At 38.6% G+C, this 27326-nt stretch overlaps 2 protein-coding genes across 3 annotated transcripts in view; one reads left to right on the forward strand and one right to left on the reverse strand.

Moving 5' to 3' along the window:
* Window positions 1–8595: 8595 nt before the first annotated feature.
* The window catches only part of LOC119779503 (gastrula zinc finger protein XlCGF49.1-like), a 38161-nt gene continuing 19430 nt past the window's right edge, over window positions 8596–27326 (reverse strand). The window contains exons 2-4 of one of the 2 annotated variants that reach the window (XM_038279162.1): window positions 19597–19743; window positions 10304–10951; window positions 10041–10172 (exon numbers count right to left, since the gene is read on the reverse strand). In XM_038279162.1, coding sequence (XP_038135090.1) covers window positions 10168–10172; window positions 10304–10951; window positions 19597–19743 — 800 coding nt within the window. In that variant the 3' untranslated portion in view covers window positions 10041–10167. Of the gene's footprint in view, window positions 10952–19596; window positions 19744–27326 lie in introns of both variants that reach the window. The other variant, XM_038279161.1, reaches the window with a different exon arrangement.
* On the forward strand, window positions 20665–26540 carry LOC119779504 (gastrula zinc finger protein XlCGF57.1-like). The gene is made up of 2 exons (XM_038279163.1): window positions 20665–20946; window positions 24221–26540. Exons 1-2 carry the CDS (start codon window positions 20778–20780, stop codon window positions 25696–25698), a joined length of 1647 nt encoding a protein of 548 aa, XP_038135091.1. The 5' UTR covers window positions 20665–20777; the 3' UTR covers window positions 25699–26540.

The following is a 27326-nucleotide window of genomic DNA, read 5'->3' on the forward strand; positions in this document are numbered from 1 at the left end:
AATGCAGTTTGAATGACATTTTTTTTTACATTTTAGTAAACTTTGAAGGTTAAATTCACTTAAAATAATATAAACAACCAAGTGTAGGATAAATGTAGACTGGCTTTGCCAAACAGGCGTATCCTATTGGTGTGGATGAACAAGGCCAGGCAAGACCCGCCCCTGTAGTCAGTAGGCGGGGCCAAAATGCTTGTGTTTCTTTCGCCCTCTCTTTTTATTTATTTATTTATTTTACTTAGTAACTAAACCAAACATTGAAAATGTATCGGAGTAAAAGTATGCAATTAAGTTTGTAAATGTAGTGAAGTAAAAGTGGAAGTTCTCAAAAAAATGTATACTCTTGGAAAGTATAAAGTACTCCAAAATATACTTAAGTACAGTAGTGAAGTATTTTTACTTCATCACTATACAACACTGCTAAACACTACTGAAAATAAGCACAAGTAAATAAAAGTAAAAGCAAAAAAAGGGGAGTTTTTTTAGAGTCCATTCAATGTCGTCTATGTGAGCAAAGTTTTAGTTTTAAGGCTTAATGCATTCAAATAGCAGCAAATAAATATAAATATCCCATAAATGCATTCATATAAATGTGAAAAATGAATAATAACAGCTCAGGAATGCATCAAAATCAATGAGGTAGCTTGCAGCTAGCGATGCTAGCCAGTCCAACCATAGAGGCCTAAAGCGGGGAATACACTGTGCGATATCTGAAATCGTTTTACGCAGCTACAGCTCACACCGGGCGCCGAAACCGCAGGATTTAAAGGTTCCCAGCTCACCATGTTTGTTCTCACGCTGTGCGACCCGACGCTCTGATGCGATCTACCTGCTCACACTCTACGTCTAACAACCACACGTCGGACTCAGCTCCGAGAAATCGCGCTAGCTGGACTCGTGAGTCTGGAAGAAGAACTTCCTCGTTTGCACATCCGTGAGGTTCCGGTAAATCGGCTCTAGCTCTGCTTCAGCAGCAGGATTTACCGACCAACGCCTTACGACGGCCGACTGAATATCAAACATGTTGGATTTTCTCCTGACCTTACGATTCCTGATGGGGAGGGGGTCATGAGAGACTGATCGCCCCTCATTACCCCCTGTATACTACACGACGCAGGACGCACGATGAGGCCAAAACTCAGACGATCTAAAACATTCTCGCACGACTAGAGAATTGATGCGACAAGGATAAGCAGGAAGCGAGGTAGGAGGGCAAAATAGGTTTAGTGCCCCCGCAGCACGGGAGGGAGAATTACGTCCAGGAGCAAATGGATAAAAATAGACCACGAATCGATACTCTTACGGACGTGTCGATGCATCGGATCGTCGGGTGTTGGATCGATCCATCGATATAAAACGATTATTATTTACACCCCAAGTTCACAGTGGAAAAGTCAACAGGAGTTCAAAGGTCAATGAAGAGGCTTGAAAAGCCAGTTAGCCCTGATGAAGGAGACAATCCATCCATGTTCCTGGGATGCGGGAGCCGAAGCACTCGGAGAGAACCCGCATCAGGGCAGCAATGCTGCACCTGCAAGCTTTTAAAGGATATAGATAATTAGACGAAAATGAAATAAATGACTATAAAAATAAGGAGGAAAATATACTATCTATAAAAAAATAAGAAAAGCAGAAAAACTACAGCTTAAAAACAAAATCAATCAATCATTAGAATGATTCTACGTTTTTAGGCTTGGACACTGGCTGATCTGTTTTAGATTTGGTTTCTGCAGAATGGACTTCATCTCCGGATGGAAATCTTGGATTCTAACTAAACACGATAAAGCAGAAAAGAAAAGTTAAAAAAATCAGGAATACAAAAAATTGAACAGACAGGCAATACTCGTTGATTGTCCCAGTTAAAGCACGCAAACCTGCTACCATCTGATTAGTAACATTCTGCAGCCTTTCTCTGCCGGCAGTCACTTTATTTCTCAGCCTTTCTCTGGCCGTGTTGAGGAAAGCTGAGATTCTGGTTCTGAACGTGTCAAAAGCAGAACCAACGGCCTCGTTTGCATCAAGCAACAAGTTGTGGATTCTGCCGTCGGCTCGGTTGAGGAAAGCTAGGATTCTGGTTCTCAGTGTGTTAAAAGTAGCCGTGATGCTTTGTCTGATTTGGGCCAACATCAGTGACATTCTACACCAAGTTCCTCCTAAAGCGTTCCCAGCAGATCCTAAAAACCTCCTCAGCCATGTCCAGATCTGTTCAGTAAGGTGGACCCTCTGAGGTTCTGCTCTCGTTGGATTTATCAACCTTTGCTGCTCATCAGCAAAACCCAGGAGAGGAGAGTTGAACCCTGGCTGACCTGCAGGTTCTGTTTGGATCCCGGGTGATCCGTGGTGTTCTTCAGGGATAATCTTATTCTGACGGCTTGTTCCTCTGAGGTTCTTCATCATGAGCTGTGGTTTAGCTGCAGGTAAATCCAGCTGGAAAGCTTTAAATTCAGCTTGTGTCAGCAGTGATGTGGTTTCTCCTTTAGGGTTTCTGCAGAGACACTGCAGGACACAGCCTTTCCTCACCCTGTCCACTCAGGGAATGAAGCGAATTGGCTGGGCTTCCACTGACGTCACATTCCGAATCGTGACGTCACAGGAACGCCCCCAAGCGGGGCGTGGCCCGCGAATTCTGAGAGCCAGTCAGGTGCGCGGCAGGTGCGTCACGTGACGCGGAGCCCGCACGCCCCGTCGCCTAGCAACCGTGACAGCTGACGCAGAAAGCAGGAAAACTTCTCGCTGCTGCTTGTTTTTATTTGTTTGTTTACAGTAAAGTGATGAAAGACTGATGAGAATCCAGAGTGGAATAAAGGAGCCGACCACCGGGAGCAGGAAGAGATCAAAGCAAATGATAGAAAAGCCTTAGAAAGATAGAAGCACATCTATAAAATATATATCTGCTACATCTCTGATATTCAACCACATTAAAAATACTAGTTCAGCAAATTGTGCAAAAAGCAATAAAAAATAAAACAAGAATAGTAGGAAATAAATAAAATAAAAGCTATACATTAGTAAATTAGATCATCAAAGCAATAAATATTGAGAAAGAACAATGAGTGGAGTGAAAAAGATAAAGAATATTAGATGTAAGGGGTGATTAAGAATGACATTCAGACAGAAAAGCATAGAGTCTGTTAGCATTGGTGGACAAAGTCATTATATTTATTTCATTTTTTAATACTGTGTTTGTAGGGAGACTTTATTGTGTATGAAAACTGTGACCATAATAATTATATCATTCATTATAAATTCTGTTTGTTTATTTTTAAAGTTTATGCAATCAGCTGGTTTTCCTTAGATAGAAAACTTTGAATCAATCTGACTGGATGATCTGGTGAACTGGAAAGTGACCTGAGATGACATGATGTGAATTGGAGCTATAGAAATAAACTGAATAGAATTTCATTGCAGAGGAGAAAATGAATGTTTAAGGATTTAGAGAGAAACCAGTTAGAAACTGAGGATATAAATGTTTGGGTTTTACTATAATAGAAAAAAAGATGTTCAGTTCATTCCTCTTCTTGCTCACATTTGTCTGCAGTGAATTTAGATTTGGAGCTTATGAATTAATTGGAAGGATTAATGTCATTTAAAGTGTCTCTTTATATTTAGGCAGATATTTGGTTCTTGAAGCACGGATATCATTTTTGGAGCATTCCTTTTAAATGTAAAAGTCTTAATTGGGTTAAGATATTTGACACTTTTAAGATGTTTTTGAATTTTTCATCTATTATATTGATTCCTTCAATACATTTTTCTTAATTTTAGGAACTGGAATATTACTGAGGCAACCTTAAACTAAATAGATCAATTTTTGGGGGAATATAATTCATAATTTGTCCATAATCCTGGTGTAGAGGCTAAGCCAAAGCTCTAAGCCCCTGAGGTGGTCCACCGGGGTAAAGTTGACACGCCGATTACTTAGCGGCTTAATTGAAATGAGAGCCGTCCTTGATGTTAGTGCAGGTAATCCATTTATTTCCATGACTCGGCAATAATATCATATCTCTAACTTGTTGACAATAACCCCGCATACATAGTTTCAGCGATCCACATAGCTTTCACTTCAATAGCGGTAGCATTGCGTCACGTTAGTATTGCGTTGCGCTCAAAAACTGTTTCCCCCTTTTGGGTGGAACACACTTTTTACACACTTGGATTCTATTAAACGGAACTTCCAATATTCACCACTGTTCGGCGCCATGATAACCCATTTGCTTGCTGGTCTAGCAATGAATCATGGGATACCCAAGGCTACAGAGGATGCAGTGGATCCGTCCTTTAAAACGGGGAAAAATCAATTTTTCAATTTGTAGGCTGCATAACGAGGAGTTATGAAATCCGACCAGAGCTCGGCATCGCGCCGACATAATCGGCCTACGAATCTGACCTTTGGAGGACGCAGCCCCTGAATTCGAATTCTAACTCAGTATCAATGTGCAAAGATTTTTGCACATTGATACTGAGTTAGAATTGGAAAGAAAACAGCTTTACTCAACATTAATAATTAAATATTTATCTTGCAAAAAAAAAATTAGGGTAAATCCAAGAGTTTCAATTAAATCCGTATTAGGTTGGAGTTTTGTGGCTGACGCGTGTTCCAGAATCCAAGAAAAAAACAATAGCTTCCACTGATTTCACGTTTTGCCTTTTTTATTTTAAAACAAAGGTGATAACAAAAAAAAAAATGAATGCATACAAAAATATACCTCTTAAACCTTCACAAAACTAAATCTGAGGTTCCACAGAGTAACAATATGAGCATGGCCCAAGCAAGACACGGTCAGAAAACCATGAGCCACCAACCTTCCTCCTCCCGTGTCTGTTTACAACGGTTACCTTACCGGGCACCTGGTGCAGAAAAATGATGTCATCAAAAGGCACACTAAGCAGCGTCCTGTAAATATTTTAAATGAACATTTTTTAACTTGTATATATTTTTAAATCTAATTATTATTGTCACTCATTAATGTAAATGAAATATCAAATTCTCATAATACAAATAATTTCAAACTATACATAAAACAGGCTTAGGGCGCCTACATTGTGTTAGGTTTATTCTTTTATACATCATGTGCTTTCTTACTTTATTAGCCAGATTAGAGAGAGTAGAAGGCCTTCCTTCACATTGTGGATGTCACGGTGTGTACGGAGGTCATCTAATCAGGACAGCCTTCGTGTCTTTAAAAATACACAGGATATGGGGACATCTTAGAGCCGGTCTGATAGAGGAGAGCTATCTGTAACCCTGAGGCATAGAAGCAAGCTGCATGAAGTTCAAGACATGGATGGCGTGTCAGTTTCTGATATAGACAGCTAAACATCCACATGATGCAACACATAGACTCATGAGCTATAAGAAGCAGGAGATGACCTTGTTCGGGGCTCAATCTTTGCCGGACGCTCGCAGACGTGATTTTTGAGCCCACAGCTGTGCATGCTCCAAGCATTTTCTCTGTCCTGTAACGACCTGATCTGAAATAAACTATTTTTACTCCTGGTTTATAGTCCTTTTTATATGGTTTTACCCAGTTTGAGTTAAGAGTAGTAAATAACTTGCTCCCAGGAAAAGAACCGTGAGGAAGCCCCCGAGGCACAACTGCTTTTTAGGGGACATAACTTCCTCATTTTAACATTTATAATTTTAGTGTTTTTTTTTTTTTGTCTTAATCAGGGTCATTGGGTGGTAGGGGCAGCGCCCTCTATTGGCCAGCTGCCACTGATTAGAACAAATAACCAAACTTCTTCTAGCTTTAATCTGCAGAGGGGCACTAAGCAAGGACGCCCGCTCTCTCCCTCATTGTTTGCCATCTTTATTCAAACACCAATGATATTAAATGTATTAGCATACAAGCATGCTTAGTGTGAGGGATTGTATTTGAGTCAATGACTCAATGCAATCAACTGGTTTTCCTTAGATAGAAAACTTTGTATCGATTTGACTGTATGATCTGGTTGAACTGTAAAGTGCCTTTAGATGACATGTGTTGTGAATTTGGCGCTATATGAATAAACTGAATTGAATTGAATTATTAAATGCAGGAACAGAAAGTCAGTCTTCATGCAGATGATGTATTACTCGTTCTCCACACCTCGCTCTCTGTGTGATTACATTTTCTAAAGAATCTCTGATTACTCTATAAATTGATCAAAATACACAGACCTACCTATTTATTGTAGTTTCCAAAAGGCCTCCAATAAACAACAGCAGTCAGAAAATATTAAATATTTAGGCATCAACAGCTCTACAAAAACATGTGGATGTCATAAAAAAAATTAAAACCACATCCCACTATTAAAAAAAGAGGAAGTCCTTAACCAGATCACTCCTTGGTAGGGTTGCTTCAATAAAAATGACGGTTTTACCAAAAAATAAATGAGCTATTTTCAATTATTCCAAACAAACCATTCCCAGAATGGTTTAAATATTTAGATTCTTCCATTACCAAATTTCTCTGGAAAGATAAACCCCCACATATCAACTTAAAAACGCTACGGAAGACCAAAGAAAAAATAGGATTAGATCTGCCCAACTTCTATCATTACTTCCTAGCAAACAGGCTACAATCCAGATGTAAACGGCTAAAAGAAAGCTCACAAGACGTTATCATCCATTATTAGTGTTGCAGATCTTCAATTTATTAGTTTACGCATTAAGTTTGAAAATCATCAGCATTAGCTCATCTTTGACAGCTTGGTGGGAGTTTCTCAGAATGACTGAATCCTCAGCAATACCATGCAACCGCACGGCCATCTTTAACAACCCTGATATCATGCAAAATAAATCCATCATAAGCTTTCCCGAAATACAGCAGGAAAGAAATTAATTCTTTGAACATTAATTTGAAGCAAATGATCTTATCCCATACTGCAGCTTGATTTCACAGTATGGGATTTCAAAAAACATTTCTAGAATACCAAAAATTATATCTATAATGACAGATTTAAGATTAATAAAGCCGACCTAGATTATTTTTTATGCCCAAAACTACAACAATGTTTTGTGTCGTTGGAGAGAATGTTACTACGGTGACTGAAACAGGTTGAGGAAACACTCTGAAGTGGAAAACCTGATTTCAGGTTAAGAAAACTATTCAGTCTTCAGTAAACATGCATCTTTAAACGGACCCCTGGTCCAAGAGTCCAGCCACAAAGCTTAGCTTGACATGTTAATAACACCTGGTAACTGAACAAACTGTAAGTTATAATCATTTGACCAACACTCACTTTATTTTTTTACCTTTATTAAAAGGACTAATCAATCATAACTTGTGGTTACAGTTAATACATTTATATTTTAACAAGCATAATTGCAAAACAATGAATAACTAAACAATTTATATGAAGAGCTTTTTGTTGTCTTAAATCATCAGAAACAATTCTTTTTAATTAAACCATCTAATTAATCACTTTTTTACCATATTTATTTATTATAATATTTTTGCTTAGCTCATCAATCTAGAGTTGATTACGTTAATGGAAAACATCCACATCAGAAAATGCATAAAAAACTGTTTTATTAAAATAGATGATAGTTTTCTTCAATCAAAGCAGGTAAACAAAACATCTACAACTATCAATACTATACTATCAGGAACAAAATGATACGAAATAGTTCAAAGCAAAATGATACTTTAGAAATCTTTATAAAGTAGAAACATTACACATTTTGGAGTGTGAAACAATAATAAGCCAAAAGCTTTTTTTCCAACCTTAAGCAGGTAAAAACTGATCAGCAAGAACATAAACTTTTAACCAAATAACAGCAACAACTTTAAACTAAAGTTTAACTCTTCAAACCAACATTATTCACTGTCTTAGGACTTCAGTTTAACAGCAAAGTACAGACTCCAGCCTCTAAACAGTTCTTTGGTGTTCCATAGTTTAAATATTTACCAGTTTTACAACATTGTACCTATCTGTTCTAGTTTTCAAGTAATTAATAGAGTACCACGGTTAATGACAGGTTTATTCTTAGCAAGAAAAATGCCTTTGTCATGTACTGAGGTGAAGGAGTTTGTAGATGGATATTTACCACAAGTGAAACCTGGAAAAGATTTATCCTGTTCATTTCTGTGGTGTCTAAATGTTGTGACTTCTTCTAAATCCTTCCAAATGTGCATGAACAATGTTTCTAAACCATGTTCTCATGTCTTTCATAAAACTTTTCTTGTAAAACCTTTCCACAAATCATACAGGAAAACAGCTTCTCACTTGTGTGAATTTCTAATGTGCATATTAAGATTGCGCTTTTCATTTAAGCTTTTCCCACAGGACAGCCATTCATCAATCTTCTCAACTGTATGAATTTTCATGTGTGTGATCAAATGACTTTTTCGAGTAAAACTTTTTCCACAATTTGTGCAGGAGAACGGCTTCTCACCTGTGTGAATTCTCATGTGGGCTTCAAGACTAGATTTCAGAGTGAATTTTCTTCCACAGGACAGACATTCGAAAGGCTTCTCTCCTGTGTGAATTCTAATGTGTCTATTAAGACTGTGTTTATTATTGAAGCTCTTTCCACAGGACAGACATTCGAAAGGCTTCTCTCCTGTGTGAATTCTAATGTGTCTATTAAGACTGTGTTTATTATTGAAGCTCTTTCCACAGGACAGACATTCGAAAGGCTTCTCACCTGTGTTAATTCTCATGTGGGTTTCAAGATTAGATTTCAGAGTGAATATTTTTCCACAGGACAGACATTCGAAAGGCCTCTCACCTGTCTGAATTCCCATGTGGGTTTTAAGACCAGATTTCTGAGTGAATTTTTTTCCACAGGACAGACATTCGAAAGGCTTCTCACCTGTGTGAATTCTCATGTGGGTTTCAAGATTAGATTTCAGAGTGAATATTTTTTCCACAGGACAGACATTCGAAAGGCTTCTCTCCTGTGTGAATTCTAATGTGGGTTTCAAGACAAGATTTCTGAGTGAATTTTTTTTCCACAGGACAGACATTCGAAAGGCTTCTCACCTGTGTGAATTCTCATGTGGGTTTCAAGACTAGATTTCTGAGTGAATTTTTTTCCACAGGACAGACATTCGAAAGGCTTCTCACCTGTGTGAATTCTTATGTGGGTTTCAAGACTAGATTTCTAAGTGAATTTTTTTCCCACAGGACAGACATTCGAAAGGCTTCTCTCCTGTGTGAATTCTAATGTGGGTTTCAAGACTTTGTTTAAGAGTGAATTTCTTTCCGCAGGACAGACATTCGAAAGGCTTCACGCCTGTGTGAATTCTCATGTGGGTTTCAAGACTAGATTTCTGAGTGAATTTTTTTCCACAGGACAGACATTCGAAAGGCTTCTCTCCTGTGTGAATTCTAATGTGGGTTTCAAGACTTTGTTTCAGCGTGAATTTCTTTCCACAGGACAGACATTCGAAAGGCTTCTCTCCTGTGTGAATTCTAATGTGGGTTTCAAGACTTTGTCTCAGAGTGAATATTTTTCCACAGGACAGACATTCGAAAGGCTTCTCTCCTGTGTGAATTCTCATGTGGGTTTCAAGACAAGATTTCTGAGTGAATTTTTTTCCACAGGACAGACATTCGAAAGGCTTCTCGCCTGTGTGAATTCCCATATGGGTTTTAAGACCAGATTTCTGAGTGAATTTTTTTCCACAGGACAGACATTCGAAAGGCTTCTCTCCTGTGTGAATTCTAATGTGGGTTTCAAGACTTTGTTTCAGAGTGAATATTTTTCCACAGGACAGACATTCGAAAGGCTTCTCTCCTGTGTGAATTCTCATGTGGGTTTCAAGACAAGATTTCTGAGTGAATTTTTTTCCACAGGACAGACATTCGAAAGGCTTCTCGCCTGTGTGAATTCCCATATGGGTTTTAAGACCAGATTTCTGAGTGAATTTCTTTCCACAGGACAGACATTCGAAAGGCTTCACGCCTGTGTGAATTCTAATGTGGGTTTCAAGACTATGTTTCTGAGTAAATTTTTTTCCACAGGACAGACATTCGAAAGGCTTCTCACCTATGTGAATTCTCATGTGGGTTACAAGACTAGATTTCTGAGTGAATTTCTTTCCACAGGACAGACATTCGAAAGGCTTCTCACCTGTGTGAATTCTCATGTGGGTTTCAAGACCAGATTTCTGAGTGAATTTTTTTCCACAGGACAGACATTCGAAAGGCTTCTCTCCTGTGTGAATTCTCATGTGGGTTTCAAGACAAGATTTCTGAGTGAATTTTTTTCCACAGGACAGACATTCGAAAGGCTTCTTTCCTGTGTGAATTCCCATGTGGGTTTTAAGACCAGATTTATGAGTGAATTTTGTTCCACAGGACAGACATTCGAAAGGCTTCACGCCTGTGTGAATTCTAATGTGGGTTTCAAGACTATGTTTCTGAGTAAATTTTTTTCCACAGGACAGACATTCGAAAGGCTTCTCACCTGTGTGAATTATCACGTGGGTTTCAAGATTAGATTTCTGAGTGAATTTTTTTCCACAGGACAGACATTCGAAAGGCTTCTCGCCTGTGTGAATTCTCATGTGGGTTTCAAGATTAGATTTCTGAGTGAATTCTTTTCCACAGGACAGACATTCGAAAGGCTTCTGGCCTGTGTGAATTATCATGTGGGTTTCAAGACCAGATTTCTGAGTGAATTCTTTTCCACAGGACAGACATTCAAAAGGCTTCTCGCCTGTGTGAGTTCTAATGTGAACCATTAAATTGTCTTTTTTTAGAAACACTTCTCCACATGTCAAACATGGTAAAGGTTTCTTTCCAGTATTTAAAGTATTCTGTTCCAAAACAAGCTGCTCTTCGTGCTCACTAATGAGGAGCTCCATGGTTTCCTCTCTTGTCCCGTGATGTTCTGGCTTTTGCTGTTCTCCTATCTGCAGAGGTTCTGGTTCCGCTTTATCCAATCTGGATCTCCCTTCCTGTTCAGAGGACCACTGCTCAGAGAAAACCTCTTCTTTTCCATCATAATCCTGGAGGCGGTCTGGAAAAACAAACACAGGAGAAAGACTTTGAATTGTAGGTTAAAAAAAGGACACTTCACCTTAAACATCCATGTGATGATCAAACTCCATATAACCAGAATAGAAATACATCCCCCAGCATGCACTGCAGCACTGACATCACATGTTATAACTGAACAGTCAATGCTGCTCTGTCTTCTGGAAAGGGCTTTTAGCTAGCCATATATACAGCCATACATTGTACGCCCTTTACTAAAAAAGGTAAAATTGTACGGCCCGTTTTTCCCCCCTAGAAACTAAAATGTTCAAATTAGCTGAAGGGGAGTGGCGGCCTAGGGGTCAGGGCATAGATGTTGGAATCCTGAGGTTCTGAGTTTGAGTCCCACTCCCACAGACTGCCACTCTGGGTCTCTGAGCAAAGACCCTTAACCCCACACTGCTCCCTGGGTGTCCCACGATGGCAGCCCACTGCTCCCCAAGGGGATGGGTTAAATGCAGAGGTAAATTTCTCCAATGGAAGATCAATAAAGTTCAATGATTATTATTATTGACCCGGTCTTTCCCAGGTCGACATCTTGAATTCCCCCTCTTGTCTTGCGTAATCTTGCACTGAGCTCACATCTCAGGAATTGTGAGCTCTCATCCTATTGGTCATGTTAGGCGCTGTTATTGGTGCACTATTTAATATCCCTATGGACAATTTCATTGCCAAGCACATTGCGCTGTTGAACCTTTAAGTCTGCTTTAAGTCTGCCTCCATTATTCCAGTCCCAAAGAAGCCTCAGGTCACCTCCCTCAATGATTACCGGCCTGTCGCTCTGACTCCCATCATGATGAAGTGCTTCCAAAGGCTGGTTAAAGAACACATCGTCTCCAGTCTGCCGGCAACATTCCACCCGTTCCAGTTCGCCTACCGATGGAACCGCTCCACTGAGGACGCCATCTCTGCTCCTATCGGCTGCTAGACTTCCTCACCAACAGACCTCAGTCAGGCCGGGTCGGACAGAACACCTCTCAGTAGAGAGCATGACCAGCGCTGCTGCAGGAGGGCAAAAACAACCAGTTTTGTTGGAAAATAACAGAGGCAAGAGTGCTGTTTGCACAGCATACAACCTCAAAATATGGTCTTATTGTTTATTGTATTTGTTTATTTTTGTATTTTATTTATTAATAAAAACAATTCTGTTAATTTTTGGGGTCTTTGTTTTTATACTTGTGGTACTCAAATGGTATCGAGAGTATATATATATATATATATATATATATATATATATATATATATATATATATATATATATATATATATCTATTAGGGGTGGAATGGTTCACAAAATCCACGGTTTGGTTCGGTTCACGGTTTCGTGGTCACGGTTTTCGGTTCGGTATATGTTGAGTGTTAGCATGACATGTTGGTCATGTTGCTGTTAGCATAAACAAAACGTGTTGCACAATGCTTGCACACTGTTGCACTTTTATCCACCATTTTGTTTCCGCCGTCATCGTAGGTCACTCTAAATGCAAAGTGGTCCCATACAGCAGACCTATAAAGTGCTGCTGGCGCGTCTTCCAACTCCTGTTCTTTCCCACTCGCCATACCCACACAATTCTCCACAACAACTGACTTTTTTCTGCTACACCCGGCTACGCTGCTCCGCTTCTTCTTCTTCTTCTTGTTTACTACTGGTGGTTGGCTTTGGTCGCAGTACCGCCACCTTCTGCTCTGGAGTGTAAACGCTTCGCCTATGAAGAAAAGGAGCAGCGCATGAACCAAATGCAACACATGCGAACCGAACCGAGACAGTCGAACCGAACGGTTCGGATGGTCTTCATAAACCGTTCCATCCCTAATATATATATATATATAGCTAAAATATATTGTGATATTAGATTTCCTTCATATTGCCCAGCCCTTCATTGAAATAGTAATCACTGGTTCAAATCTGGAATTACTGGGAATCTCCAGCAATACTAATTGAAAGTATCAATTTAGAACTCTTATTTTCTTTCTTATCGTTAACTCAACTTAGCTTGGAAGCTCCGATGGTTGCCGCAGTCCTCTCAAGTTCAGAACATTTTCTTTTAAATTACGCATTAAATCTGTGAATAGGCCATATGGAGAAGCTTAAAAGTATAATGTTCTCACCTCAAATAATAAACGTATTAACTCCTGCTAATAAAACGTACTTTTTTATTGAACAACAGCAACAGAAAAGAGAACATTTAACTTAATACTCAAAGCTCGGTGGGTTAAGAAGATGGGCCGCCAACCAATGAGCAGAAGTTGACTCTCTAGGACACATCCCCTCCTCATTTGCATAATGAGACAGAAATGCATACAGAAATGTAAAAAGGGCAGGCAGAAATGTAAAAAGGGAAGGCAGAAATGTAAAAAGGGCAGGCAGAAATGTAAAAAGGGAAGGCAAAAATGTAAAAAGGGCAGGCAGAAATGTAAAAAGGAAAGGCAAAAATGTAAAAAGGGAAGGCAGAAATGTAAAAAGGGCAGGCAGAAATGTAAAAAGGGCAGGCGGAAATGTAAAAGGGTAAGGCAGAAATGTAAAAGGGTAAGGCAAAAATGTAAAAAGGGAAGGCGGAAATGTAAAAAGGGCAGGCAGAAATGTCAAAAAGGGAATGCAGAAATGTAAAAAGGGCAGGCAGAAATGTAAAAAGGGCAGGCAGAAATGTAAAAAGCGAAGGCAGAAATGTAAAAAGGGAAGGCAGAAATGTAAAAAGGGAAGGCAGAAATGTAAAAAGCGAAGGCAGAAATGTAAAAAGCGAAGGCAGAAATGTAAAAAGGAAAGGCAGAAATGTAAAAAGGGAAGGCAGAAATGTAAAAAGGGCAGGCGGAAATGTAAAAAGGGCAGGCAGAAATGTAAAAAGGGAAGGCAGAAATGTAAAAAGGGCAGGCGGAAATGTAAAAAGGACGGGCAGAAATGTAAAAAGGGAAGGCAGAAATATAAAAAGGGCAGGCAGAAATGTAAAAAGGGCAGGCGGAAATGTAAAAAGGGAAGGCGGAAATGTAAAAAGGGAAGGCGGAAATGGAAAAAGGGCAGGCGGAAATGTAAAAAGGGAAGGCGGAAATGTAAAAAGGGCAGGCGGAAATGTAAAAAGGGAAGGCGGAAATGTAAAAAGGGAAGGCGGAAATGTAAAAAGGGCAGGCGGAAATGTAAAAAGGGAAGGCAGAAATGTAAAAAGGGAAGGCAAAAATGTAAAAAGGGCAGACGGAAATGTAAAAAGGGCAGGCAGAAATGTCAAAAAGGAATGCAGAAATGTAAAAAGGGAAGGCAGAAATGTAAAAAGGGCATGCAGAAATGTAAAAAGGGAATGCAGAAATGTAAAAAGGGAATGCAGAAATGTAAAAAGGGAAGGCAGAAATGTAAAAAGGGAAGGCAGAAATGTAAAAAGCGAAGGCAGAAATGTAAAAAGGGCAGGCAGAAATGTAAAAAGGGAAGGCGGAAATGTAAAAAGGGCAGGCAGAAATGTAAAAAGGGAAGGCGGAAATGTAAAAAGGGAAGGCGGAAATGTAAAAAGGGCAGGCAGAAATGTAAAAAGGGCAGGCGGAAATGTAAAAAGGGCAGGCAGAAATGTAAAAAGGGAAGGCAGAAATGTAAAAAGGGCAGGCGGAAATGTAAAAAGGGACGGCAGAAATGTAAAAAGGGAAGGCAGAAATATAAAAAGGGCAGGCGGAAATGTAAAAAGGGAAGGCGGAAATGTAAAAAGGGCAGGCGGAAATGTAAAAAGGGCAGGCAGAAATGTAAAAAGGGCAGGCGGAAATGTAAAAAGGGAAGGCAGAAATGTAAAAAGGGAAGGCGGAAATGTAAAAAGGGAAGGCGGAAATGTAAAAAGGGCAGGCAGAAATGTAAAAAGGGAAGGCGGAAATGTAAAAAGGGAAGGCGGAAATGTAAAAAGGGCAGGCAGAAATGTAAAAAGGGAAGGCGGAAATGTAAAAAGGGAAGGCGGAAATGTAAAAAGGGAAGGCGGAAATGTAAAAAGGGCAGGCGGAAATGTAAAAAGGGCAAGCGGAAATGTAAAAAGGGCAGGCAGAAATGTAAAAAGGGCAGGCAGAAATGTAAAAAGGGAAGGCAGAAATGTAAAAAGGGCAGGCAGAAATGTAAAAAGGGAAGGCAGAAATGTAAAAAGGGAAGGCGGAAATGGAAAAAGGGAAGGCGGAAATGGAAAAAGGGAAGGCGGAAATGTAAAAAGGGAAGGCGGAAATGTAAAAAGGGAAGGCAGAAATGTAAAAAGGGCAGGCAGAAATGTAAAAAGGGCAGGCAGAAATGTAAAAAGGGCAGGCAGAAATGTAAAAAGGGAAGGCAGAAATGTAAAAAGGGCAGACAGAAATGTAAAAAGGGCAGGCAGAAATGTAAAAAGGGAAGGCAGAAATGTAAAAAGGGAAGGCAGAAATGTAAAAAGGCCTGCCCTTTTCTTTCCACCCTTTTCCTTATCAGAACAAATAAAATATGTTCTGTTGAAGAAAAAACACAAAGTTTCAGTCAATTTAACCTCCAGATATATCTGAGCTATGGATTCATTGAGAATAGATAATTTTAAAGTCTCCACCATTCATCTTAATGTAGGAATTAAATCCTGTTATTTATATCCTCTATCATTGTAATCATTATTATTAATGTTATCGTTATTATTATTATTAAATAATGTTATTATCATCATTATTTCCAATTGAGTCATTTGAACACCGTATAATTATTAACCAATAATTATGTTAAATAAATTTGCATATTTATTCCAGATCAGCTTCAAGATAGATTTACTTCTTAAAGAATTGTAAATAATTTAAAAGCAAATTCAATCAGCCCAATTTATTTTTATACAAGCTATTTGTGCTACACACATATAGATTTATTTACCCTTAAAGTTTAATCTAAATCTTAAAGAATTAAGGTTAACAAATTAAACTTTAGCATTTAGCTTTTAAATAATGACACAGGTCCTTGATTATTTGAAGAAATGCCCAATTATTGTTAAACAAGCATAATCTGTTCATTTGATTTAATTTTTAAAATCTGTCTCATTAAACTTTCTTTATTGTGATATTTGAACCTTATATCAATCCCCTTTATTACCAATTTAAACAGCTGTGCATTATCTTTAACACATTTAACTCCTGCTTTGTTTTGAAAACAGGTTAGGGGGAAGAATGAGCCACAGAAACTAGAAACTGTCCTTATTTTACAGTTTAACCTTAATTATTCCCTCATTTCTATTTTACCAAGACAAAAAAAAAGCTAAACTATCATTTCACAAATGGACAACATACAATAGTTAGAGTGGATCCACAGACACTACAGACAACACATAAGACAAACAAAACACAAACAAATGGCCATAACATAAATGATGAAACATAATTGTTGCATGCAAACCTTCATGTGTGTCGGGACCTTTTCTCTCACGGGGGGGGGGGGGGGGGGGGGGGGGGGGGCCTTAGCCCGTCCATCTTTACCGAACCTCCAGTAACTGCGTCAACGGTAAAATGGACGCTTTTCAGTCTGTTTATACGCAGGTACTTTAACTCTAGTCAATAAACAGCGAACCAGTTACTATTCTGCTGTAAGCCAACCATTTATAACTTTATGTCAGGTGCTATTTCAGTCCTAATTCTGAAAGTTGGGATGTTTTTTTTTTTGTTTTTTATCATCCTTGATTTAAATCAATTAAGCAGGTTTTAGGATTTATTCATTTTTAAACATAATTGTTTTAAATGTGCCAAAAATTATTATTAATATTTCACTCTCTCAGGAAAATATGCCACTTTGATTCAAATCTTTCAGGAATTATTTATTTATTTTTTGCAAATCTATAATTTCAGTTAATAAACTCATAGCTTTTATGTATTTTAGTTGCATTTTCCCAAACTATATCCCATATATTTGGTTAACTGTAAGGTTTATTCATTTTTAAAACTTTAAAATCACTGATTTCATAGTTCATATGTTTTAAATGAAATACATGTGTATTAATATTTTTGGAGGAAAAGAAAATCAATTTCTCTTAGTTTTTCATTTAGTGAAATCTAATTCAGATTAAAGTGACACATAACTTTAGATCTTATCCTATTTGATTATATTATTCATTCTTTTTCCTCTATAAGGTGCTATTTTGTTTACATTTTCATAAGTCACATAACTTTAGATTATGTGTTCTGCTCTGGACAGCGTTCGCTCCTCCTTATTTACAACAATGGAAAGCAGTCAGAGTCATAACAAATTACAGACACTTTGGTTAAACAGTAACATGTTATGAAGAAACCTTAAGAAGGAATCTGGTTTGTTATGGGAAGAAGCTACAAACACAGTCCTGCAGGGAGTGGTGTGGCCTTGAGAGAGAAACAGACTGAACAGAAGAGGACTAGCAGATGGTTCAGGTACGACCAACACACACTCATCCTGACAGTAGATAAGCCTGAGGAAAGGCTCCAAATGACACAAACTCATATGGGTGAGTAGAACATGAGGGAATAACGGAAAATCAAGGACCAATGCAAAAAAACGGCGTTCCCCTTTAAGTAGACTTTTGTCTAATAAGCACCATGAAAGGATGGTTCCCTCCTGAATTCTACAAGGATTTTAAAGACCTGCACATCCCTTTACTTACAGATATAATAAATGTATGGGTCAATATGTAAACACTACCTAATTCCTTTACAACTGCCATATTCCCAGTTATCCATAAGGAAAATAAATATCTACTAAAACCAGCCATTCCTTCTAACTATATATATATATATATATATATATATATATATATATATATATATATATATATATATATATATATATATATATATATATATATATATATATACTATATTGCCAAAAGTATTTGCTCACCCATCCAAATTATTGGAATCAGGTGTTCCAATCACTTCCATGGCCACAGGTGTATAAATTCAAGCACCTAGGCATGCAGACTGTTTTTACAAACATTTGTGAAAGAATGGGTCGCTCTCAGGAGCTCAGTGAATTCCAGCGTGGAACTGTGATAGGATGCCACCTGTGCAACAAATCCAGTCGTGAAATTTCCTCGCTCCTAAATATTCCACAGTCAACTGTCAGCTGTATTATAAGAAAATGGAAGTGTTTGGGAACGACAGCAACTCAGCCACGAAGTGGTAGGCCACGTAAACTGACGGAGCGGGGTCAGCGGATGCTGACGCGCATAGTGCGAAGAGGTCGCCAACTTTCTGCAGAGTCAATCACTACAGACCTCCAAACTTCATGTGGCCTTCAGATTAGCTCAAGAACAGTGCGCAGAGAGCTTCATGGAATGGGTTTCCATGGTCGAGCAGCTGCATCCAAGCCATACATCACCAAGTGCAATGCAAAGCGTCGGATGCGGTGGTGTAAAGCACGCCGCCACTGGACTCTAGAGCAGTGGAGACGCGTTCTCTGGAGTGACGAATCGCGCTTCTCCATCTGGCAATCTGATGGACAGGTCTGGGTTTGGCGGTTGCCAGGAGAACGGTACTTGTCTGACTGCATTGTGCCAAGTGTAAAGTTTGGTGAAGGGGGGATTATGGTGTGGGGTTGTTTTTCAGGAGCTGGGCTTGGCCCCTTAGTTCCAGTGAAAGGAACTCTGAATGCTTCAGCATACCAAGACATTTTGGACAATTCCATGCTCCCAACTTTGTGGGAACAGTTTGGAGCTGGCCCCTTCCTCTTCCAACATGACTGTGCACCAGTGCACAAAGCAAGGTCCATAAAGACATGGATGACAGAGTCTGGTGTGGATGAACTTGACTGGCCTGCACAGAGTCCTGACCTCAACCCGATAGAACACCTTTGGGATGAATTAGAGCGGAGACTGAGAGCCAGGCCTTCTCGTCCAACATCAGTGTGCGACCTCACAAATGCGCTTCTGGAAGAATGGTCAAAAATTCCCATAAACACACTCCTAAACCTTGTGGACAGCCTTCCCAGAAGAGTTGAAGCTGTTCTAGCTGCAAAGGGTGGACCGACGTCATATTGAACCCTATGGATTAGGAACGGGATGTCACTTAAGCTCATAGGTGAGTCAAGGCAGGTGAGCAAATACTTTTGGCAATATAGTGTATATATATAACTTTAGTTATATATGTATATAGATATATGTTATATATATATATATATATATATATATATATATAACTAAAGTTATATATATATATATATATATATATATAACTCTAAAGATATATATATGTATATATATATATATATATATATATATATATAACATATATCTATATATATATATAACTAAAGTTATATATATATATATATATATATATATATATATATATATATATATATATATATATATATATATATATATATCTTTAGAGTTATATGTACTTTAGAGTTTATATATATATAATGTATAGAAATAGGAGAAAAACAGGGTTTAGCTAAGTAAAGCCATCTTTATTAAGCAAAATAAGATAGTAAATTACATTTTATTGTGGATGTCCATGTTACTGAAGTTATCGCGGCTTTACTGTCTTTACTTGAACTCAATAAACTTCACTGTGATTAGGCAGGTTACCCCCCCAAAATGGCGCCACCTTGTGTCGAGGTCACGTGACTGCAAAAGACCCATAGTGCAATAAGGTTGCTCTGTAATGTTCTTTGCAGAAACAAATAAAGTTGCATTGAAAGGTGTTTCCTACCTATCCGGTGTAAGATGATCTGGGGGATCCTGGTGAAATCCAGCAGTCTGTGCTGATCGTCCATCTCCACTTTGGGCCTTTTCTCTCTTCCTTTAACCTCCGTCAATGTTTCTTCAGCAGGAGTTAACTGCTCGCTGATAAACTCTCCTTGAAGCTGGATGATGATGATGATGATCAGCCTTCGGTAAAATTAGAAAGATATTCCCACATTCAGCTTCTCCGGATTAAGAACTCAACGTTTCTTCTTCCGAAGCAACATCTCTCAGCAACCACAGCAAGGCAGGCAGTGAGCTGCAGCCTGAGCTTCCTCTGAACCACCGAACACAGGGGCGGGGCTTAGGGTGGGGGCGGGGCTTAACGTTGATAGAAAGAAGCAATACTAGAAAAATAATCATAGAGAAACGTTCAACAGCGTCACCATCCAATTAATTTCATGTCTATCTCATCTCTGATCTTTCATACAACATTTACTGGATTGAAAAATAATACATATAATTTTTTAGAAATTCCCCAAAGCCTCTATGGCAAAAATATTAAATAAAGTCTCTTTTCCTAGGTGTGGGATCGAAAATAAATCCATCACAATTAACTACTCTATAAATGAAACAGCTTTAGATAAAAGGCATTCATTATAATCAGCCAACAAACAAGAAAAAAAGGCATGATGGGGGAAAAAATATATTATATTGGGTTAAAATATAAAGCTTTATTTTATTGTTTTCATAATTTATTTAGTTTTCCTGGTTTTTCTTGTTTTCTGTTTCCTTGTTTATCTCCATACAGTTTGGTGGCGGTTAAATTTATGAAGAAGAAAAATGGTATAAAATTATACACTTTTGTAAATGACCGTAAACTCAATGTAAACCCCCAGCTATTATTATTTTACGTTTATTTTATTTATTTGTTTATTTTATTTATTTATTTGTTTGTTTCCGTTGTTTTATTTTTAATTTTATACCTTCTATGTCTCATTTTTCTTAACGTTATAATGTCACCAACTGTTGTATATAAAAAAAAAAAAGGTTGGTGGTGGTAATGCGCACCTCAAGTTTGACCAGAAGAAGAAGAAACAGAAGAAGAAGAAGAAGGAGGAGGCGGACTGGGTGGCTAGCAGCGTTAGCTTCCTTCCTCCGTGGAGTGTTTGTAGAGAGGCTGATGATGTGTGAGTGTTTGCAGGGAGAATGTGTTCAGTCCAGCTTCAAGGAGAGTTTATCAGCGAGCAGTTAACTCCTGCTGAAGAAACATTGACGGAGGTTAAAGGAAGAGAGAAAAGGCCCAAAGTGGAGATGGACGATCAGCACAGACTGCTGGATTTCACCAGGATCCCCCAGATCATCTTACACCGGATAGGTAGGAAACACCTGACAGAAACGTTTCCCTCAGGATGCAGACTGAGGGTTGGAGCCTCAGCTGATTGGAAAACTCATTAGAGGAGATCAACATGCTAAGCTAAAGCTAGCTTCTGCTTTAGAGTGGGAGTCCACCTGATATGGAGGACCAGATCTGCCATAATAAAAAAAAATAATACAGAAATAAATACATTGTAATAAATAAGCATACCATTAATTGCCCCAAAAAATACAATAAACAAATAAATGTAGGTAGAAATTAAATTATACAGTGAGACATAAATGTATATATGTCTTTTATTCGCCTTTGTAATAATCACCTTATTTATTTATTGTCCGTTATATTCTTCAACCTAATTTATTTATTACTGATTTTTTTTAAGTATATTTTGTGCATGTGGTAATATTTTGTTCTGGTTTATTCTTCCTTTGTATTTTTTCACCCTCTTTATTTCTTCCTGTCGTATTTACATTTCTGTCTGCATTTCTGCCTCATTAAGTAAATGAGGAAGGGGGCGTGGCTTAGAGAGTCACCTTCTGCTCATTGGTTGGCGGTCCATCTTCTTAACTCACAGAGCTCAGAGTATTAAGTTAAATGTTCTCTTTTCTGTTGCTGTTGTTCAATAAAAGTAAGTTTTGGTGAGAACCCGAGTCCGTAATCGCATTCTAGTGAATTGAGAAACGGCCACTGACTTCAGACTCGTCTTCAGACTCTCTTCCCCTCCAGTAGATTAGACTGATGCAGTAAAATGCTAACCGACCAATGGGCAAAAGTTGACTCTCTAAGCCCCGCCCCTTCCTCATTTACTTAATGCGGCAGAAATGCAGACAGGGATGTAAATACGTAACCTGACTCCACCAGATGGATTTGCTCCGCATATCCATCTGTAAACCTTCCGTTGAAGTAATTTTGGGAAGGGGTGAAAATACTGGTTAGCTGATTGGCCTATGTTGGTGATAGACGGGCCAAATAAACCAATCAGATCAACGAAGCATATGACGTACTAACAGAGCGACGACGAAGAGGAGCCAATTGATAGATCAAACTCTTGCTGAAACCAGTCGGGAGAAGAGCAAAAACATCTTTTCCTCTGAGAAAAGCCTCCAGAGCAGTGTTTTGCTCTTCTTTCAGTGAAGAAATACTCTGTAATTCCCATAAAACTTGCTCGATAGCCACGCTAACGCTAGTTTCATCGGCTGAAGCCGCCATGTTCTTTAGACTGAACTGTCGCGCTTCTCGTTGCGTCACACCTCAACCCGCCTCAAAGCCAACGCTGATTGGACGTTCGTTTGGTGAACGGCTCCAAATTTTCTTTAACGGAGAGTCTCCAGACTGATTAGCGAGTGAAACCTTGAAAGCTCGCGAGATCAGGATGGTTTCACCAGGCTAGTAAATACGACAGGAAGAAATAAATAGGGTAAAATAATACAAAGGAAGAATAAAATCACATGCAGATAAATAAATACTTAAAAATAAGTAATAAATAAATAAAGCTGAAGATTATAACGATCAATTAAGTATTTTTAAATATGGCAGAGTTGGTCCTCCATACACGTCACGGAGCAAAGGCTAAAAGGCTAAAGTCTGCATCATGTTTGCTCATTGCTGCTACTGTTCCATGTTGTTTCTGATGCTTAGATTCCAACATGGAGGCTGTTCTGATCCCTGATTACATCTGATTGGTTTTCTCTCTTCGCACCTGCTTTGAATCTTCCAGTCTTCTTTAAATTTCCGCCTGCTCAGAAAGCCTGGTAGAGACGATGGATTCTGAGATATGATCCTGCAGCCGTGTATGAGTGAAACACACAGGAACCACTAGTAAACCTGCAGATTGAGAGCGAAGTGCTCTGTTAGGAACATAAGGAACAATCAGATCTCTGATATCAGATGGAGCTTGGTTATTTAAGGCTTTATATGTGAGAAGGAGGATTTTAAATTCTATTCTGGATTTAACAGGAAGCCAATGAAGAGAAGCCAGGATAGGAGAGATATGATCTCTCTTTTTCATTTTCATCAGAACTCTGGCTGCAGCATTTTGGATCAGCTGAAGGCTTTTAACTACAGTTTGTGGACTTCCTGATAGTAAAGAATTACAATAGTCCAGCCTTGAAGTAACAAATGCATGGACTAGTTTCTCAGCATCACCCCTGGACAGGAGATTTCTCATTTGACCCTGTTTGTTTAAGATGCTTTGCATTATCCACATTTTGTCTTCAGAACAGGTGCATTCTGCCATTTTATAATCTTTTTAAATCTTTCCCTACTGATTGTGTCTAAGGAGTTTGAGTCAGAGAAGGTTTATAATCTAACTGTGCAGCAAGGTCAGCTGGATCCAGATAATGGATAAAGAATCAGAGCAGAATGGGATGGAGCTCTGGCTCTCCTGCTGCACCTCCCTTTTCTTTGTGCACCTCCTGTGATGTAGAAATATGTCTGCATCCCCTAAATTGGGGGTCTTGTCATTTCTAAGAGCAAGAGCCTGCAAGGTCTTTATGCCTTTGAATGAATTTGCAAAAACAAAGACTAATCTTTCTCTGTGTTATTGCTTGCGACAGCGAAGCATTAACCATTATTTACTTTTTTATTTTTTTAACTTTATTTTTTTTATTTTTAATAACACATGAACACAGTTACAATCTTTTGTCTCCACCGACCTAAGCCATTATATTACACGAGACATCGAAAGGTGAGTCAGTGGGTGTTCTAACACATGTAATAATGCATACATGACAACAGATTGAAATCAACAGGCAGATAACAGTAAAATAAAATAAAATGGTACACAGCACTTGAATGAATCCCCTCCTGAGACAAGACAATCCACACATTCATAGTATTTTCCATCGACCAAAGATATACGCTAATGCAAAAGGGCTATCCTGTAGCTGTGTCACTGAGTTAGTAACGGTATGACAGAGCTCCATCTTGTATTAAAAACTGTTTTTTGAAACCTTAGGGAATATGTTATTCCTTCCATCATGTAAATGTCCCAAACTTTTTGTATCCATATGTTATATGTAGGAGGCTCTGGCTTCAGCCATCTGACAGTTATGCATTTCAATGCTGCTGTAAGCAAGATTCTTAACAGGTATCTATCCCCCTTCCTGTCTATTCCGTTGGGTATTTCTCCCAGAATTGCCTAACCATTATTTATAGACTGTGATGTGATGTCAGTGCTGCAGTGCATGCTGGGAGATGTATTTCTGTTCTGGTTACTGTGAAGTGTCCTTTGTTTAACGTATAAATGAAAGTTTTTCTTCTGTTTGTTTTCCAGACCGCCTGCAGGATTATGTTAAAAAAGAGGAGGAATCCTCTGAGCCACAGTTCTCTGAACAAGAATGGAATTCCAGTTTGGACCAAGCGGAACCAGAACCTCTGCAGATCAAAGAAGAGCAGCAAAAACCAGAACTTCCCTGGAAAAAGGAGGAGCCAGTGGAGCTCCCCATAAGCGAGCATGAAGAGCAGCTGGTTCTGGACCAGGAGACTGGAGAAACAGGAAATGAAGGTTTCCCATGTTTGACATGTGGAGAAAAGTTTCAGAAAAAGGACAATTTAATGGTTCACACTAGCTCTCACACAGGCGAGAAGCCTTTTCAATGTCTGTTCTGTGGAAAAAGCTTCAGTGATAAACGCAAACTTGATGCACACATTAGAAATCACACAGGTGAGAAGCCGTTCCTCTGTACCAATTGTGGCAAAAGTTTTAAACACGCTAGTATTTTGATTAGACACATGAGAACTCACACAGGTGAGAAACCTTTCTCCTGTTCGATTTGTGGCAAAAGTTTTAATCAAAAACATCATTTGATTCCACACACGAGAACTCACACAGGTGAGAAGCCTTATAAATGTCTGTCCTGTGGAAAAAGCTTCACTGAAAACAGCAGTCTTACTAAACACATTAGAATGCACACAGGTGAGTTTTCCTGTGAAACTTGTGGAAAAAGTTTCTATCTAAAAAGTCTTTTGATGACACACACGAGAATTCACACAGGTGAGAAACCTTTCGAATCTCTGTCCTGTGGAAAAAGCTTTACTGATGAACACTCACTGAATAGTAACATGAGAAGTCACATAGGTGAGAAGCCTTTAGAATGTCAGTCCTGTGGAAAAAGGTTCAATGAAAAAGGCAGTCTTAATAGACACATTAAAATGCACACAGGTGAGAAGCCTTTCAAATGTCAGTCCTGTGGAAAAAGCTTCAGTGAAAAAAGTAGTCTTGATAGACACATTAGAATGCACACAGGAGAGAAGCCTTTCAAATGTCTGTGCTGTGGAAAAAGTTTCAATGAAAACAGCAAACTTAATACACACATTAGAATGCACACAGGAGAGAAGCCTTTCAAATGTCTGTCCTGTGGAAAAAGCTTCAACGAAAAGAGCAAACTATTTATACACATTAGAATACACACAGGTGAGAAGCCATTCTCCTGTACAATTTGTGGAAAAAGTTTTAAACAAAAGGCTCATTTGATTAGACACACAAGAATTTGCACAGGCGAGAAGCCTTTCAAATGTCCATCCTGTGGAAAAAGCTTCAATGAAAAAAGCATGCTTAATAAACACATTAGAATTCACACAGGTGAAAAACCGTTCTCCTGTATAATTTGTGAAAAAAGTTTTAATCAGAAAAGTCATTTGATTCCACACATGAGAACTCACACAGGTGAGAAGCCTTTCAAATGTCTGTCCTGCGGAAAAAGATTCAGTCAAAAAATCCATCTTAATAAACATATTATAATTCACGGGTAAAAAACTGTTCTGTAGAATTTGTGGCATAAGTTTTAACCAGAAAGTATTTTGACTAGACACATTAGAGAAAACACAGGAGAGAAGCCTTTTGGACGCCTCTTGCGGAAAAAACTTCAATGAAAAACTCAATTTTGATAAACACATTAGAATTCACACAGATGAGAAGAAGAATTAATCAAGAAGAATTCTTGATTCATGACGTGGAACGATTTGGAAGAAGTCACAGCAGTTAGACACCACAGAAATGAACAGGAGAAACCTTTTCCATGTTTTACTTATGGTAAATGTCCATTTAGAAACTCCTTATACGAGGAAGTCACAGTTTAAAGGCCTTTTTCTTTCAAACTTTAGAGAAAACCTTTATTAACAGTTCTAATCTACTACTATTCATAACTACCACAATAGCTATGTATTGTTTCCATGGAAACTAGAACTGGTAAGATGTAAGAAAGAACTTGGTTTCGAGGTTTGAGTCTGTAGTTCACTGTCCTACGATAGTGAAAAAAAGTTTGTTTGAAGAGTTAAACATTAATTTAAAGTTGTTGCTATTATTTGCTTTAAAGTTTATATTCTTGCTGATCACTTTGAACTTGCTTAAAGTTGTACAAAAAAGAAGCCTTTTAACTTATTAATGAATTACAGAAGTTTCAGATTACTGGAAGTGTAATGTTTCTAATTTAAAAAAATGTTTAATGTATAATTTAGCTTTGATATATTTCTTATATTGTCTTTCTTGATAGTACAATATTGAAAGTTGCAGATGTTTTATTTACCTGCTATGGTTGAAGGTGTAACATAACCACTATGTTATTTTCTGTATTTCTGTGAAGAACATTAAAGTGTATCGATAAACTATCTTGTAGAACAGCTTTGTCATTGGTTATATTATATCAAATCTCCACTGATGATGGGAATTAATATGCTGGGTTATTTTAAAAAGGGACGGTTTCAAGGGTTTTATTAAACACTGGGTAAACAGAACAGTGGGGAAAACGCCGACCAGGAAAACAACTCGAGCTGGAGGGCAGCCAGGTAACCGGTTTCGCCTAAGGAGGAAAGAGAAGAGGTTAGACCGCGGAGAGAGCGGGGTGGATAAACCTACGGAGCTGAGCTTACCACAGAGCGATTAGACCGGACCGGGAGGGAAGCAGTGGCGACTCAGCGCTTGCCTGATGGTGACGGTGACAGGCGTCGGTATGACAGAGAGCGGGGGCTGTGGAGTGGTCCGAGCAGCACCGGGGAATCCTTTCCGTTTCCGGTTCACCAGTCCGCTGAGGTCCCACTGAGTTTTCCCAGAAGTATAATGTCACTCTCTGTTTTTGTAAACCTTCAAATTAAACCAGTTAACTTTTATCCTTGGTTCTCTGAGTGTTTCTCTGTATGTGGAGGAGATCCTTAAAGCCCATCATGACACTACCTCCGGCTACTAATTGTTTTGGCTGTAGTTTTATTTTTGCATTTCATGTTGCTTTTATAGTATATGATGCTTGGTAAAAAACAAGAAACTGAAACACAGATAAACACGACTTAATCCTATTTTGCTGGACTGCTTTGAGCTTTTCTTATGACAGACTAGCAATATAAAGAAGACCTGTCAGTTTTATATGATCTAGTTCAGCATCCATTGA

This window comes from Cyprinodon tularosa, unplaced genomic scaffold (genome assembly GCF_016077235.1).
Source record: "Cyprinodon tularosa strain WSP-4 unplaced genomic scaffold, ASM1607723v1 ctg1487, whole genome shotgun sequence".
Classification (NCBI taxonomy): Eukaryota; Metazoa; Chordata; class Actinopteri; order Cyprinodontiformes; family Cyprinodontidae; genus Cyprinodon; species Cyprinodon tularosa.